Source organism: Esox lucius, chromosome 7 (genome assembly GCF_011004845.1).
Source record: "Esox lucius isolate fEsoLuc1 chromosome 7, fEsoLuc1.pri, whole genome shotgun sequence".
NCBI lineage: Eukaryota > Metazoa > Chordata > Actinopteri > Esociformes > Esocidae > Esox > Esox lucius.
Window position 1 is genome coordinate 41,837,279 of NC_047575.1, and position 17,937 is coordinate 41,855,215.

The following is a 17,937-nucleotide window of genomic DNA, read 5'->3' on the forward strand; positions in this document are numbered from 1 at the left end:
TTTAACCATTCTATAGTCCCTGTAGATTGAAAAGTGGCTGCAGTGACACCAATACTAAAATCAGGTGTTACAACAGACATGTCTAATTATAGACCTATCAGCATACTTCCCGTCATATCAAAAATAGCAGAGAAGTGGGTAGTCAGACAGTTGACGGCTCATCTGGAAAATGTCCAACCTACATCCATTACAGTTTGGTTTTCGGACCCATCACTCCACCGATAGTGCCCTGTGTGTGTTAACAGAAAACATAAAAGGTTTGCTTGACAAGAGTCCTTGTGTCGGGGCTGTCTTCTTAGATTTGAAGAAAGCCTTTGACTCTGTTAACCATCAGATTTTAATATCCAGGTTGACTCAATTTAACATCTCTGATCAAGCACTTTTATGGTTTAAATCCTACCTGTCCCACAGGAAACAGTACATGGTAGTAGATGGTGTCAAATCTCCCTGTTTAGATTCTGGAGTTGGTGTCCCACAGGGGTCTGTCCTTGGGCCGGTTCTGTTCTCTCTTTTTATCAATAACCTACCAAATTCATGCCCAAACGTCTTCTCGCAGATGTATGCGGATGACACAGTAATTTACACTCAAGCAAAAACCATCCAACAAGCAGCTGCTGATCTCACAGCGGCCCTATCCTATGTGCAGGACTGGCTCAAAAATTCATGCCTCATGTTGAACACCCGAAAAACTGTAATACCTTGGGGTAGTCCTTGATTCAACACTCTGCTTCAAAAGTCATGTAAAAAAAGTAGCAACGGTTGTCAAATTTAATCTTCAATATGTTTGGCACATTCAAAATAATTTAACTATGGGTGCTGCCAAAACATATTTTTATTCAATGATTATTTCTCATTTTGATTACTGTTTGACTACCTGGTCTCTTGCCTGCCCCACAACACTTAAAACCATAGAAAGTCTATATAAAAAGGCATTAAAAACATTAGATAAAAAACCGCTATCCCACCACCACTGTCAAGTTCTAAAAAAACATACACTATTGGATTTTCAAAATATGATTAAGTAGCTAATTTTTGGGCTTCTCCATACTTCATTGAAATATACACTCACCTAAAGGATTATAAGGAACACCTTACTAATACTGTGTTTGACCCCCTTTCGCCTTCAGAACTGCCTTAATTCTACGTGGCACTGATTCAACAAGGTGCTGAAACAACAAGGATAGCAACAAGGATAGCATCTTGCAGTTGATGGAGATTTGTGGGATGCACATCCAGGGCACGAAGCTCCCGTTCCACCACATCCCAAAGATGCTCTATTGGGTTGAGATCTGGTGACTATGGGGGCCATTTCAGTACAGTGAACTCATTGTCATGTTCAAGAAACCAATTTGAAATGATTCGAGCTTTGTGACATGGTACATTATCCTGCGGGAACTAGCCATCAGAGTATGGGTACATGGTGGTCATAATGGGATGGACATGGTCAGAAACAATGCTCAGGTAGGCTGTGGCATATAAACGATGCCCAATTGGCACTAAGGGGCCTAACGTGTGCCAAGAAAACATCCCCCACACCATTACACCACCACCAGCCTGCACAGTGGTAACAAGGCATAATGGATCCATGTTCTCATTCTGTTTACGCCAAATTCTGACTCTACCATCTGAATGTCTCAACAGAAATCGAGACTCATCAGACCAGGCAACATTCTTGCACTCTTCAAATGTCCAATTTTGGTGAGCTTGTGCAAATTGTAGCCTCTTTTTCCTATTTGTAGTGGAGATGAGTTGTACCCGGTGGGGTCTTCTGCTGTTGTTGCCCATCCGCCTCAAGTTTGTGCGTGTTGTGGCTTCACAAATGCTTTGCTGCATACCTCGGTTGTAACGAGTGGTAATTTCAGTCAAAGTTGCTCTTCTATCAGCTTGATTCAGTCGGCCCATTCTCCTCTGACCTCTAGCATCAACAAGGCATTTTCGCCCACAGGACTGCCGCATACTGGATGTCTTTCCCTTTTCACACCATTCTTTGTAAACCTTAGAAATGGTTGTGTGTGAAAATCCCAGTAACTGAGCAGATTGTGAAATACTCAGACCGGCCCACCTGGCACCAACAACCATGCCACACTCAAAATAGCTTAAATTACCTTTCTTTCCCATTCTGACATTCAGTTTGGAGTTCAGGAGATGGTCTTGACCAGGACCACACTCCGAAATGCATTGAAGCAACTGCCATGTGATTGGTTGATTAGATAATTGCATTAATGAGAAATTGAACAGGTGTTCCTAATAATCTTTTAGGTGAGTGTATAACTGTGTGTTATCCGCATAACAGTGAAAATTGACATTGTGATTTTGGATTACATCACCCAGAGGCAGCATATTTAGTGAGAACAATAATGGGCCCAGAACCGAGACTTGAGGAACACTAAAACATACCTTTGAATTGTTAGAGGATATGCCATTTTATCTTTCAGATAAATAAGATTTAAACCAGGCTAGAACATGTTAACGTAGCCCAATATGGGTTTCCTGTCAAGAGAAGGGAGTTGTTGGGAAACACATTTTTCTAAGAATTCTGGAAACTCATTGAGGAACATTGTGTATGGCCTGGGGGGCCTGTAAAACAAATGTATCAATTTTTAAATCTCTTCTCTTCTCAGATGCCTGTGACTGAGCACTTAAAACTAACGACACTGTTTACCTTTATAGCGTCCTATGTTTTTATCCCACTTTTAATCTTTATATGTTTTTTATTGTATTTTTTATTATTATAATGTATTCATTTGTTTTGATGTTTTCATTTGAGTATTTGTTTTTATGTTATTGAACTTTCATATATTTTTCTTTGTAAAGCACATTGAATTGCTTCGATGTATGAATTGTGCTATATAAATAAACTTGCTTGCTAAATAGTAGCTATGTAAAACAATTTATCAATCAATCAATCAAAATTTATTTATAAAGCGCTTTTTACAACAGCAGTTGTCACAAAGTGCTTTACAGAGACACCCGGCCTTTAAACCCCAAGGAGCAAACAACAGCAGTGTTGAATTTCAGTGGCTAGGAAAAACTCCCTAAGAAGGTCGAATTTTAGGAAGAAACCTAGAGAGGACCCAGGCACAGAGGGGTGACCAGTCCTCTTCTGGCTGTGCCGGGTGAGATATTAAGTGTCCAATTGGAATAATAAATAAATTTCTCTTGGCTAAATCCAGAGTATATTCGATTTTAGACTAGGTCAGAAGTATGACCAGGTGGACAAGGACAGGAACAGCAACGGTCCCCCCAAACCAGGTAATCCGCCGGTGTGGACCAGGACCTCATCTCCTTCTAAAATTTAAAATTGGAGGAAACTGAGAAAAGTTAGTAGTACATCCCTCATGTCCCCCAGCACAATAATATAGCAGCGTAACACCTTGGAAACTGAGACGGGGGGGTCCGGTGACACTGTGGCCCTACCCGGGGGAGGCCCCGGACAGGGCCCAACAGGCAGGAAATCAATCCAACCACATTGCCAGGCATCAACCAAAGGGACACCCACCAACCGCAACCCCCCTGAATGAGGGCCGAGTATTGCTAGCAGCGTACAGCCCAACTGCACAAGTGCGCAATAGAGAGTCAACAACAAGCCAGTGACTCTTCCCCCGAAGGGCATTGGAGGGAGGGCATCCCAGTGGCGACGAGAGCCCACCTGGCAAGACAGCAAGGGTGGACAGTATCAAGCCTACTGGTCACCTTCACGCCCCCGGGCCAGGCTACACCTAATTATAAACCGTGCTGTAGAGATGAGTTTTTAGTAGACACTTGAAAGTTTGCACTGAGTTTGCATTTCTAACCTTAATTGGCAGATCATTCCACAGGAGTGGAGCTCTATGAGAAAAGGCCCTGCCGCCAACTGTTTGTTTAGAAATTCTAGGTACAATTAAAAGGCCTGCATCTTGCGATCTAAGGTTACGTGTAGGTATGTATGGCTGGATCATTTCAGCAAGGTAAGTAGGAGCAAGTCCATGTATTGATTTATAGGTTAAGAGTAAAACCTTAAAATCAGCCCTAACCCTAACAGGCAGCCAATGTAAGGATGCCAGGACAGGAGTAATGTGTTCAAATTTTTTTGTTCTAGTTAGGATTCTAGCAGCTGTGTGCAGCACTAATTGAAGTTTATTTATTAATTTGTCTGGATAACCAGAGAGAAGAGCATTGCAGTAATCTAATCTAGAAGTAACGAAAGCATGAATTAATTTTTCTGCATCAGTTTTTGATAGAAAGTTTCTAATTTTTGCGATGTTTCGAAGATGAAAATAAGCAACTCTTGAGACATATTTTACATGTTCTTCAAAAGAGAGGTCAGGGTCAAGGGTAACGCCAAGGTTTTTTACAGTTTTTTGGGATACGACCATGCAGCCGTCGAGGTTCACAGTGAGATCTGCTAACAACGCTCTTTGTTTTTTGGGTCCTAAAAGGAGCATTTCTGTTTTATTTGAGTTTAAGAGCAAGAAATTCTCTGTCATCCACTTCCTAATATCTGAAACGCATGCTTCCAAAATAGCTAATTTAGGGCCTTCTCCATGCTTCATTGAAATATATAACTGTGTGTCATCAGCATAACAGTGAAAGTTAATATTGTGATTTCGGATTACATCGCCCAGAGGGAGCATGTATAGTGAGAAAAGTAATGGGCCCAGAACCGAGCCTTGAGGAACTCCAAAGCATACCTTTGACTTGTCAGAGGATATGCCATCCACACTAACGAACTGATATCTTTCAGATAAATAAGATTTAAACCAGGCTAGAACATGTCCACGTAGCCCAATATTGGTTTCCAGTCTCTCTAAGAGAAGGGAGTGATCAATAGTGTCAAAAGCAGCACTAAGATCAAGAAGCAACAGGACGGATGCGGAACCTTTGTCTGAGGCCATTAGAAGGTCATTTGTTACCTTCACGAGTGCAGTCTCAGTACTATGATGAGATCTAAAACCAGACTGGAATATTTCATAAATGTTTTTTGTCTTTAGGAAGGCATTCAGTTGTTGGGAAACACATTTTTCTAAGATTTCTGAGAGGAACGGGAGGTTCGATATTGGCCTATAATTGTTTAATATGTCAGGATCTAGATTAGATTTTTTTAGAAGAGGCTTAATTTCCGCAATTTTTAATGAGTTTGGTACGCATCCGGAGGAAAGGGAGCAATTTATTATGTTCAGCATTGGCTGACCTAGCACAGGAAATAACTCCTTAAGTAATTTTGTAGGAATCGGGTCTAGCTGAGAGTTTGTGGGTTTAGAACTCATTACAAATTTTGTAAATGTGTCGAGCGATACAGTATCAAAAAACTCAAGTGTCCCCATAGACACCTGATCAGGGAGGTTCCGGAAATTTTTTGGACAACTGAGATTTTTAGGACCATAACTATTTAAGGATTCAGTTATTTGTTTTCTAATGGTGACGATCTTTTCATCAAAGTAGTTCATGTATTCATTACAACTAAAGTGAAGACCCACTTCACTTGCTAAGCTTTGCTTTTTTGTTAACTTTGAAACTGTATCAAAGAGAAATTTTGGATTGTTTTTGTTCGCCTCAATCAGGTTGGAGAAATAAGCTGATCGAGCAGACGTGAGTGATTTTCGGTATTGTACTGTACTGTCTATCCAGGCTAGTCTAAATACTTCCAACTTGGTGGAGCGCCACTTTCGCTCCAATTTTCTGGAGGCTTGCTTAAGTGCTCTAGTATTGTCGGTGTACCAAGGAGCAAGTTTCTTATTGCGTATTTCTTTAGTTTTTAGTGGTGCAACTATGTCTAATGTATTTCGCAGTATTGAGTTTAGATCCTCGATTTGATCGTTTACAGATTTATTTACTCTGTCATTTATGAGCGAACTAGTAAGAATATCAAGGAATTTATTTGTAATCCGAGAATTTATAGTACGGCTTTTGAAACTCATTGTTTGGGGGGCAAGTGGATTTCTTGTTTTAACGGTAAATGTAATAAGACAGTGATCCGATAATCCAGGATTTTGGGGGTAAATTATTAGATCTACAATATCTATTTCTCGTGACAGGACTAAATCTAAGGTATGATTGTGGCAATGTGTTGGACCTGAGACATGTTGGATGAAACCCATTGAGTCGATTATGGCTTGAAAGGCTTTTTGAAGAGGATCATTGGGGTTTTCCATATGGATATTGAAATCGCCAAAAATTAGAATACTATCTGCCATGACTACAAGGTTAGACAAGAATTCTGGAAACTCATTGAGGAACAATGTGTATGGCCCGGGGGGCCTATAAATAGTAGCTATGTAAAATGATTTATCGGCCTGGTTAACTTTCATGAGTAAAGCTTCGAAAGAATGAAACTCTGTGATATGTTTGAGAGTAAGTTTATATTTACTGTCATAGATATTAGCGACACCCCCTCCTTTTCTGGACGCACGAGGGATATGATCACTAGTATAGCCAGGAGGAGAGGCCTCATTTAAGGCAGTGAATTCATTAGGCTTTAGCCACGTTTCACATAAACCAATAGCATCTAGTTTATGATCAGAGATTAATTCATTTACCGCAACTGCCTTTGGAGCAAGAGATCTAATATTTAGGAGTCCCATTTTGAGATGCGAAGTGATACAATTATTTTTATTTTTGACCGAGGTGGAGGAAGGCTTTATCTTAATAAGGTTGTTTTTGTTAGCACTACCTTGTTTAACTTTTCTCAGCCTGGAACAAGTCACAGTGACAATAGGTAAAGCTGTACTAACTACTCTGGCTATGCTATTGACAGACTCCACTATGCTAGCAGGCTGGCTAACAGCCTGCATCCTGACCTGCACCCTATCTCATGTTAAAGCTATAGGAGTGAGACTCCTGTCAATGTTCCTAGACAAAAGAAGAGCACCACTCCAGCTAGGATGGAGTCCGTCGCTCCTCAGCAGATCAGGCCTGGCCCTATTTCTGGGAGAGTCCCAAAAAGAAGGCCAGTTATCTACAAACTCTACCTCCTGCGACGGGCATAACTCCGTTTTCAGCCAGCGATTGAGCTGCGCAAGTCTGCTGTAGAGCTCGTCACCACCCCTAGCTGGGAGGGGGCCAGAGACAATTACTCGATGCCGACACATCTTTCTAGCTAATTTACACGCTGATGCTATGTTCTGCTTCGTAACCTCTGACTGTTTCATCCTAACATCGTTGGTGCCAACGTGGATAACAATATCTCTGTACTCTCTATACTTGCCAGTTTTAGATTTCGCTAGCACCAACCCCAGATTTGCGGCTACGTCGGTGGCTCTGCCCCCCGGTTAACAATGTACGATCGCCGGCTGATTCTTTAGTCTAATACTGCGTGTGATGGAATCGCCAATGACTAAAGTTTTCAGTTTTTCAAGTCCACCGGTAGAACATGCCTGCCGACCATTCCCCTCCGAAGACGGCTCGGGCCTTGACTCCGACTCCAGTGGGGAAAACCTGTTCAAAGTCTCAGTTGGTTTTAGCAACGATTCAGGTTTAACTGGTCGACGGCATTTCTTCCCAGTGACCAAGAGAAAGTTATTGCCCGGCTGCAGGAGCTGTGCCGGGGGGCTAACAAAACTATCGTTTCTACCTGGTGGCACTGACGCAGATTTTTCTATTTCTACACTAGCATAATCCTTGCCTGGCATTTGCGTCAGAAGCCGAGCCTCTAACTCTGCTATCTTTAACTTAAGACGAACATTCTCCCCCGTGTTGTTGCTACAACAATTACAGTGAAAAGGCATTGTAATGATACTTAGCCTCCGGTGTTCAGGGGTGAGTAGTTCTGTTAATTATGTCCAAAAAGAGTCCCGGTGTAGAAAAGTTGGGTAAGAGGTCAACAGATAAATATTGCGTTGGAAAAACTCTAAAATAGAATTTTGACCAATTAGTTTATATCGAGTAAATTCGAAAAAGTTTGGCAGTTTTATCAGCCTAGTTAGCTTTCATGAGTAAAACTTAAAAAGAATGAAAATCAGTGATGTGTTTGAGAGTAAATGTATATTTACTGTAATATATATTAGCAACACCCCTTCCTTTTCGGGATGCACAGGGGATATGATCACTAGCATAGCCAGGAAGAGAGGCCTCATTTTGGGCAGTGAATTCATCAGGCTTTAGCCACATTTCAAACAAGCCAATAAAATCTAGTTTATGATCACAGATTAATTAATTCACTGCAACTGCCTTTGGAGCAAGGGATCTAACATTTAGGAGTCCCATTTTGAGATGTGATGTGATTCAGTCATTTTTATTAGTGACCGAGGTGGAGGAAGGCTTTATCTTAATAAGGATGCTATTGTTAGCACTAACTTGTTGAACTTTTCTCAGCCTGGAATGAGTCACAGTCGCAAAAGGCAAAACTGTACTAACTACTCAATTAGTTTATATAGAGTAAATTCGAAAAGTTTGGCAGGTAACCAGGTAGGTAACAGCAGGCAGTGTACAGCACGTCAACTTTGACTGACCTCACTGATGGTTTCACCCGTTTAATGAGGGGTAAATACTTGGGAAGTAGGAATAATGAGAAGTGGTCAGACTGACCCAGGTGGAGGAGGGGAATGGCTTTGTAGACTTCTGGAATGATGGAGAAGCATCATCCATACCTCTCGCTAAAGCCTGCCCACAGCTGTAGGGTCAAACGAAGAACTAGTGTTTCAATCAAAAGCAAAAAAAGTACCTCAGGCTAAGGGGGGAGTGTAGCCAAAATAGGGGGTGGTTGAAAGTCAAATGTAATTGGAATTTGTTTAAAAAAATATTTAATGTTCTCAAAATATTTTTGCAGAATTAAATGCATTACGTTTTGCGCTCCATTACAAAATATCTGATTGCAAAGAAATGTTTTTACTTTGAAGCCTCGTTTTTGGCTTTCAGAACAATTATTTTTATTCAAAAGAAAAAAGTTTTGCTCTCAACAAGAAGACACAAATGTATCTCCACACTTGGGGCTGTATGATTTATACTGAGTCAATCAGACAACACACGAAGATGAGACTTATGCAAGTCATGCTCTTTAGATGGAACTTTTTTACAGTGATATAGAACATCATGATTCATATAGAGATAGAAACCACAGTGTTGGGTTTTGTCTATAAACATATTATTCTCCTGAATTAACATGATATAATCCTGAATTAGAATGTTATAATAACAAGTTATAACAGGTTATATCCTTGTCTCCTTAAACCAAACCTTATCGAACCCATGATTTATTGATGACAGTGATGGTGTTTGGTTTACTCCAATCCAACATGTTGTTCCTCCAGCCATGTCCCCAGTGAACCAGAATGGTCCTGATCTCCTTGGTCCTGAAGCAGTAGATGAACGGGTTGGCGACTGGGGGGAACAGGCTGTAGAATATAAGGGAGTAGAGAAGTGTAAGATGACAAGTGAAGAGGTGAGATCTAATGTCCATTTGGTTAAAACAAAAGAAGTAGTCTAGTTCCATCATTTCTCTTTGACTTGCAAAATGTGACATAAATTGTTTAGATCAGTAGAAACAACTTAACAAAGGTAATCCCTTTTCAGATTATATGCTAAGGCAGGAAAATGTACAGCTGGTCAAATGGGCGCATTGTCTCCAACTAGCCAATGCACCTGTAGACGAGGGTGAGGCTGATGCGGAGGTCAGGGGTCATGGTCAGGTTTGGGATGTAGGGTGCACAGTAGACTACGAAGCGGGGGATGTAATAGATGAGGATGATACACCCCTGAGTAGCACAGGTAGAGAAGGTCTTCAGCCTGCCCTGGGGTAGAGGTGAACAAATAAGAGAAACGTTCAGTGGGTTGAGGCTGCTTCACACATCAAAAAAAAAAAATGAGCAAAGGAATGAGGCAAAAACTGATCTGACCTGTGCGTTGGCTATGCGCATCACAGAGACAATGATGTTAACGTAGGAAAAGATGATGAAGGTGAAGGGTGCGAAGAGGACGAACATGGCCAGACCAATGGAACTCCCCTGGATTTCCACCACGTTGGAGCAGGCCAGTTTAGTCAGAGACACAGCATCACAGTACGCATGGAGGATATGGTTGGGGCCACAGAATGCCACTTTCTGGGAGAAAACCACACAGTAGTCATACTCAAATATTGTCAATAGTCAGCAGGACTGAGCCTCGCCTAGAGCCCAATAAAGGTCACGATACTATATACAAATAGAGATCAGATTTGGAGCTCTACCCTGGGAGGTAAAACACACAGGTTTCCAGGGCAAGCTTGCATCATTCTCAGTCAATTGTTTTAATTTCTTCAGGCTGGTGTGCCAGTCTAGGCACAAAGCAGAGGGCTGCTTTATCTTTGCGTTTCATCTGGGCCAGAAAATGTTTATTTTTATTTTTATGTCATAAATAAATCTATTAATACAAATATGTAACAATATATATTTAATCAATGAATATACATGCTATTCAGCTCTGTCATGCCTTCTACCTGGCTTTTTAAAACACCTACAGGAATTTAACTGTTAGACACTAGCTCAGCACCAAGATCGAAACAAAATTCTTTCAATGTCAAGTCAATCAGCAGGAACCTACTAAGCTTTCTAGCCATCTTTGCAGTCTGCAATGTTAGAGGATAGTTACTGTTCATGCGTGCTTTCTTCTTGTTACCGGTAAACGTTTTCCATGCACACACTCAGTCTGCATGATTTTATAGCCAGCTGTTAATAAATAATGTATACCTTTTAATCAGGATGTAATTGAAAAGAGGTATGTAGGCTGTTTTAAACAGCAGTATCATTATATAATAACTACATCAGTACCCTGGTGAAGTCTTAACTGCCCTGTTATGTCCATTAAAGTAACAGTATCATCCTGACACATTTATTACATCACTACAGTACCTTGGTGAAGTCCATGGTGCCGATGGCAGGTATGACTGTGGCTGACATCCAGAAGAAGACTGTTAAACAGCTCATATTCTGGTTGGTCATTAACATTGGGTATCTAGAGAAGAGAGACGAGATGTGGGAATGAGAGAAGAGGGAGAAGGAAAAAAAGAATATAGTACTGCCTCCCCCAACACAACTTATACATTTATTACCAATACAATTACAACACTTGATTTGTTGTTGTTCTGTAGGTACCTGAGAGGGTGACAGATAGCCAGGTACCGGTCCATAGCCATGGTCATCATGATGAGAGAATTCAAGGTGCCAAAGTAGTGGATCATCTGTTCCTGGAATAGACAGGTATTGAAGGAAATCCTGCCATCGTCCCACCACCATCGAGCTATCACCTTGGGGAGGGCCACTGTGGCAAAACCTGGAGAGGAGGGTCAGACTGAGTATCCTACCAATATCAGACAGGGTCAGACTGAGTATCTTACCAATATCAGACAGGGTCAGACTGAGTATCTTACCAATATCAGACAGGGTCAGACTGAGAATCTTACCAATATCAGACAGGGTCAGACTGAGTATCTTACCAATATCAGACAGGGTCAGACTGAGTATCTTACCAATATCAGACAGGGTCAGACTGAGTATCTTACCAATATCAGACAGGGTCAGACTGAGTATCTTACCAATATCAGACAGGGTCAGACTGAGTATCTTACCAATATCAGACAGGGTCAGACTGAGTATCTTACCAATATCAGACAGGGTCAGACTGAGTATCTTACCAATATCAGACAGGGTCAGACTGAGTATCTTACCAATATCAGACAGGGTCAGACTGAGTATCTTACCAATATCAGACAGGGTCAGACTAAATATCTTACCAATATCAGAAAGGGTCAGACTGAGTATTTTACTAATATCAGACAGGGTCAGATTGAGTATCTTACCAATATCAGACAGGGTCAGACTGAGTATCTTACCAATATCAGACAGGGTCAGATTGAGTATCTTACCAATATCAGACAGGGAAAGGCTGAGCATGATAATGTACATGGGTTTCTGCAGGCTCCTCTCCAGGACAAACAGCCCAACCAGCAGGAAGTTCCCCGATATCGTGGTGACATAGATGAAGAAGAAGAACCAGGCCATCAGCTGGAAGTAGGATGGGTGGAGCCCCGGGAAACCCACGATCACAAACTCTGAAACACGTGTGTAGTTCTCATCATTCACCTCCACCATACTGAACTCGAGAAGGAAGGAGGAATGGAAGGAATGAAGGAAGAAAGGAGGGAGGGAGGGATGAAGGGAAGGAAGGAGGTAGAGGACAGGAAATTACAGATGGGGGTAATGGAGTAGAGTAGAGACAGAATGAGAGACAAACATTTCATTAACAGTTATCTCCTGATGAGTCGTGTATATTGTTAATGCTCTTTTCTGTTTGCCCTATAGAGACAAAGTGAGTGATAGATTAAAGGACCATCCTCTTGAACAGGGGTGAGCAGGATTGGCACACAGCATCGTCCGGACACTAATCTTTAATCTATTCAAAATAGTCTATCTGGTTCTATTCATAGCTGAATACCAAAATACTTTCAGGGTGCAGCACCACAGGCCCGACCTCTTTAACAATTTTATTACACAAATATGTATTTGTATTTGGAGATTTTCTTCAAACCGCAACATTTTCTTTATACTAAATGGATTTTGTTGGTTGACCTGAAACAGTAGCAGTACATTGTCTAAGTTTGGGTGCCGATCCTCAGTATCTCTCAGTCCACAACTTCATCTATGATCGAGAAATATAAAGAGACATCTATTTAAAGGAGAGATACAGTATATGTCCTGTCTATTTAAACAGACTGTACATATCCTGTATATTTAACATCCAATTAAAGATGGAAAAAGGAAACAATTTTAAATAGGGAGATTCTGGACGGGCTGTGTCTCTCCATATTTACCTTCTACCTAAGATGGAAAGATGAATAGAGAGCAAGACATTCATTAAATAAGAAGGATCCTGGATGGTCTCCATCCTACAGGCTGTCTCCATCCTTACCTCCTATTGGCCTCTTGTGGTGTGTGGAGTTGCCCCTCTACAACTGAAGTTGCCACTTTATAACCTGCATGTCCTCTGATAGGGCAGCCAACAGCCAATCAGAGATTTCCATTCTGCTGACATCACTGTTTTACATCACTGTTTTACATATCTTTATCTTTAATAAGGCAAACTCCGAGATTGTTATGAACAATGTAAAACAGTGATGTCAACAGAATGGAAATCTCTGATTGGCTGTTGGCTGCCCTATCAGAGGACATGTAGGTTATAAAGTGGTTTGCAGTACAAAACAAATCTTACCCTTTTATTAAAGAAGACTTGCATCAATGTCACATTGTTGTGTTAAACATAGCCAGGCATCTTTTAAATACAACTTTTATTTAAAATAAAGATTGAGATTAGGTCTACATCGAAAATAAAGTTGTTGGCCGATACCGATAGCCGATATTCATATACAACAAACCGCCACTGCTGATACCAATGTGTATCCTGGCATTAATTAAATACAAAATGTTGCCTTTGATGTTTCTCATGTCAACCAATGTAAATTCAAGTGTTCAAAAGTAATCTTTCTACATATTTTAATAACAAAAAACACACCAAAATAAATCTGAAAATGAAAATGTATAAATTATACGATAAATACACATTCCCTTTCTTTAACTAGCCTACATTATACAAAGCCTAGATATAAAAGTAGTAATTAAGATAAATAAGGTATTTAACACTCAGAACTGCTTTAACAAATGCCATTGTTGTGTTTCTGAAATTTCAAGCAAAAAAAGCACCTCAACCACATTTTTTTGGTTGTCAGCGGGCACTCTTTACTGATGCATATCAATGTAGTACAGTTAACGTCTATGCAATATACATACATTTTCTTATAGATAAAGCATACAAAATGTAGCTTACAAAAACCAGTCGCATGTGAATAATTACAAACCCAACATTTTACAAAAAAAGAAATGATGTGCACATGATGGACATATGAAATTGCTTTGTTTAGCTAGTCATTGAGAACCTTGTTACTTTAAATCAGTCACATATTTATGTTTTCCATAATATTCTGTTTTTTTAACAAATGGCATTTGTTAAAATTATATTTCCAAAAGCTTATTCCGAAATACAATATGAAGCGACCTCATCAAACAACATTTTCATTTGTCCGAACGAATAAATGTAGTCGAGCTGCAGACCGTTTGGAAAACGAATTGGGGGAGAAGAACGATCTTCCCTCTTGCAACTACAAGTGCAACAGCTCTCCCCTCAGCCGAAAGATTATAGTGCTTCGGACCGCGTAGTAAATATTAACCAAGATTTTGAAAGCAACTAGATCCACCATGGTAATGACTTGTATAGTACATAGTATATCCGTAAATTACATATTTTTTGCCTTAAATCAATTTGTCAATGTTGTCGTTTGGCAGTACTTAGCTAGCTAGCTATGTAATGTCTTCTAACTAACTTTACTGTTGACGATTTCATGGTACATTTTCCTGCTGGAAGTAGCCATCAGAGGACGGGTACATGGTGGTCATAATGGGATAGGCCGTAGCATTTAAACGATGCCCAGTTGGCACTAAGGGGCCTAAAGTGTGCCAAGAAAACATCCCCCACACCACTAAACCACCACCACCAGCCTGCACAGTAGTAACAAGGCATGATGGATCCATGTTCTCATTCTGTTTATGGCAAATTCTGACTCTACCATCTGAATGTCTCAACAGAAATCGAGACTCATCAGACCAGGCAACATTCTTCCAGTCTTCAAATGTCCAATTTTGGTGACCTTGTGCAAATTGTAGCCTCTTTTTCCTTTTTGTAGTGGAGATGAGTGGTACCCGGTGGGGTCTTCTGCTGTTGTTGCCCATCCGCCTCAAGGTTGTGCGTGTTGTGGCTTCACAAATGCATAACAAAAAACACATACCTCGGTTGTAACGAGTGGTAATTTCAGTCAAAGTTGCCCTTCTATCAGCTTGAATCAGTCGGCCCATTCTCCTCTGACCTCTAGCATCAACAAGGCATTTTCGCCCACAGGACTGCCGCATACTGGATGTCTTTCCCTTTTCACACCATTCTTTGTAAACCTTAGAAATGGTTGTTCGTGAAAATCCCAGTAACTGAGCAGATTGTGAAATACTCAGACCGGCCCTTCTGGCACCAACAACCATGCCACGCTCAAAATAGCTTAAATCACCTTTCTTTCCCATTCTGACATTCAGTTTGGAGTTCAGGAGATGGTCTTGACCAGGACCACACTCCTAAATGCATTGAAGCAACTGCCATGTGATTGGTTGATTAGATAATTGCATTAATGAGAAATTGAACAGGTGTTCCTAATAATCTTTTAGGTGAGTGTATAACTGTGTGTTATCACCATAACAGTGAAAATTGACATTGTGATTTTGGATTACATCACCCAGAGGCAGCTTATTTAGTGAGAACAATAATGGGCCCAGAACCGAGACTTGGGGAACACTAAAACATACCTTTGAATTGTTAGAAGATATGCCATCCACACTAACAAACTGATATATTTCAGATAAATAAGATTTAAACCAGGCTAGAACATGTTAACGTAGCCCAATATGGGTTTCCAGTCAAGAGAAGGGAGTTGTTGGGAAACACATTTTTCTAAGATTTTGAGAGGAACGGGAGGTTCGATATTGCCCTATAATTGTTTAATATGTCGGGATCCAGATTAATTTTTTTTAGAAGAGGCTTAATTTCTGCTATTTATAGTAAGTTTGGTACACATCCGGAGGAAATGGAGCAATTTATTATTTTGAACATTGGCAGACCTAGCACAGGAAATAGCTCCTTAAATAATATTGTTGGAATCGGGTCTAGCTGACAATTTGTGGGTTTAGAACTCATTACAAATTTTGTGAATGTATCGAGCGATACGGTATCAAAACATTCAAGTGTCCCCATTGACACCTGGTCAGGGAGGTTCAGGACATTCTCAGGACAACTGAGATTTTGGGGACTATAACTATTTAAGGAGGAGTCGGTTATTTGTTTTCTAATGGTGATGATCTTTTCATCAAAGTAGTTAATGTATTCAATACAGCGAAAGTGAAGACCCACTTCACTTGTTGAGCGTTGCTTTTTTGTTAACTTTGCAACTGTATTGAAGAGAAATTTTGGATTGTTTTTGTTCACCTCAATCAGTTTGGAGAAATAAGCTGATAGAGCAAATGTGAGTGATTTTCTGTACCGTAGTACTGTCTATCCAGGCTAGTCTGAATACTTCCAACTTGATGGAGCGCCACTTTTGCTCCATTTTCTGGAGGCTTGCTTAAGTGCTCTAGTATTGTCTGTGTACCAGGGAGCAAGTTTCTTGTTCCGTATTTTTTTGTGCAACTGTATCTAAAGTATTTCACAGTTATCCTCGATCCTCGATTTGATCGTTGAGCGGATTTAGTTACTCTGTTGTCGATGAGTGATTTTGAAAGAATATCAAGGAATCTATTTGTAGGCTGAGAATTTATAGTAGGGCTTTTGAAACTCATTGTTTGCAGAGCAAGTGGATTTCTTGTTTTAACGGTAAATGTAATAAGGCAGTGATCCGATAATCCTGGATTTTGGGGGGAAATTATTAGATCTACAATTTCTATTTCTCGTGACAGGACTAAATCTAAGGTGTGATTGTGGCAGTGTGTTGGACCTGAGACATGTTGGATAAAACTCATTGAGTAAATGATGGCCTCAAAGGCATTTTGAAGAGGATCATTGGACTTTTCCATATAAATACTGAAATTGCCAAAATTTTGAATACTATCTGCCATGAATACAAGGTTAGACAAGTATTCTGGAAACTCATTGAAGAACATTGTGTATGGCCTGGGGGGCCTGTAAAACAAATCTATCCATTTTTAAATGTCTTCTCTTCTCACATGCCTATGACTGAGCACTTAAACTTAACCACACTGTTTAGCCTTATAGCATCCTATGTTTCTATCCCACTTTTAATCTTTATACGTTTTTATTGTATTTTTAATTATTGTAATGTATTCATTTGTTTTGATGTTTTCATTTGAGTATTTGTTTTTATGTTATTGAACTTTCATATATTTTTCTTTGTAAAGCACATTGAATTGCTTCGATGTATGAATTGTGCTAAATAGTAGCTATGTAAAACGATTCATCAGCCAGGTTAGCTTTCATGAGTAAAACTTAAAAAGAATGAAAATCAGTGATGTGTTTGAGAGTAAATATATATTTACTGTAATATATATTAGCAACAAACATATATTAGATGCACAGGGGATATGATCACTAGCATAGCCAGGAGGAGAGGCCTCATTTAGGGCATTGAATTCATCAGGCTTTAGCCACGTTTCAAACAAGCCAATAAAATCTAGTTTATGATCACAGATTAATTCATTCACTGCAACTGCCTTTGGAGCAAGGGATCTAACATTTAGGAGTCCCATTTTGAGATGTGACGTGATTCAGTCATTTTTATTAGTGACCGAGGTGGAGGAAGGCTTTATCTTAATAAGGATGCTATTGTTAGCACTACCTTGTTGAACTTTTCTCAGCCTGGAACGAGTGACAGATAGAGTTCATTTTGGCAGGTAGCCAGGTAGGTGACAGCAGGCAGTGTACAGCACGTCAACTTTGACTGACCTCACTGATGGTTTCACCCGTTTAATGAGGGGTAAATACTTGGGAAGTAGGAATAATGAGAAGTGGTCAGACTGACCCAGGTGGAGGAGTGGAATGGCTTTGTAGACCTCTGGAATGATGGAGAAGCATCATCCATACCTCCCGCATTGTCTCCACAGCTGTAGGGTCAAACGAAGAACTAGTGTTTCAATCAAAAGCAAAAAAAGTACCTCAGGTTAAGGGGGGAGTGTAGCCAAAATAGGGGGTGGTTGAAAGTCAAATGTAATTGGAATTTGTTATAAAAAACATTTAATGTTTAAAAATAATTGTTCTGAAAAAACATTTATTTTTTCAGAATTAAATGCATTACGTTTTGCGCTCCATTACAAAATATTTGATTGCAAAGAAATGTTTTTACTTTGAAGCCTCGTTTTTTGCTTTCAGAACAATTATTTTTATTGAAAAGAA

The 17,937-nt window shown here is 40.1% G+C and overlaps 1 protein-coding gene across 1 annotated transcript; it reads right to left on the reverse strand.

Annotated features, from left to right (window-relative positions):
• Nucleotides 1-9,071: 9,071 nt before the first annotated feature.
• On the reverse strand, nucleotides 9,072-17,627 carry LOC114839552 (olfactory receptor 2AT4-like). The gene is made up of 7 exons (XM_029121248.2): nucleotides 17,567-17,627; nucleotides 11,813-12,039; nucleotides 11,043-11,220; nucleotides 10,800-10,902; nucleotides 9,810-10,013; nucleotides 9,556-9,704; nucleotides 9,072-9,308 (listed from the first exon to the last, which is right to left on the reverse strand). The coding sequence occupies exons 1-7, from the start codon at nucleotides 17,620-17,622 to the stop codon at nucleotides 9,152-9,154; spliced, it is 1,074 nt and encodes a 357-aa protein (XP_028977081.2). The 5' UTR covers nucleotides 17,623-17,627; the 3' UTR covers nucleotides 9,072-9,151.
• Nucleotides 17,628-17,937: the final 310 nt, after the last annotated feature.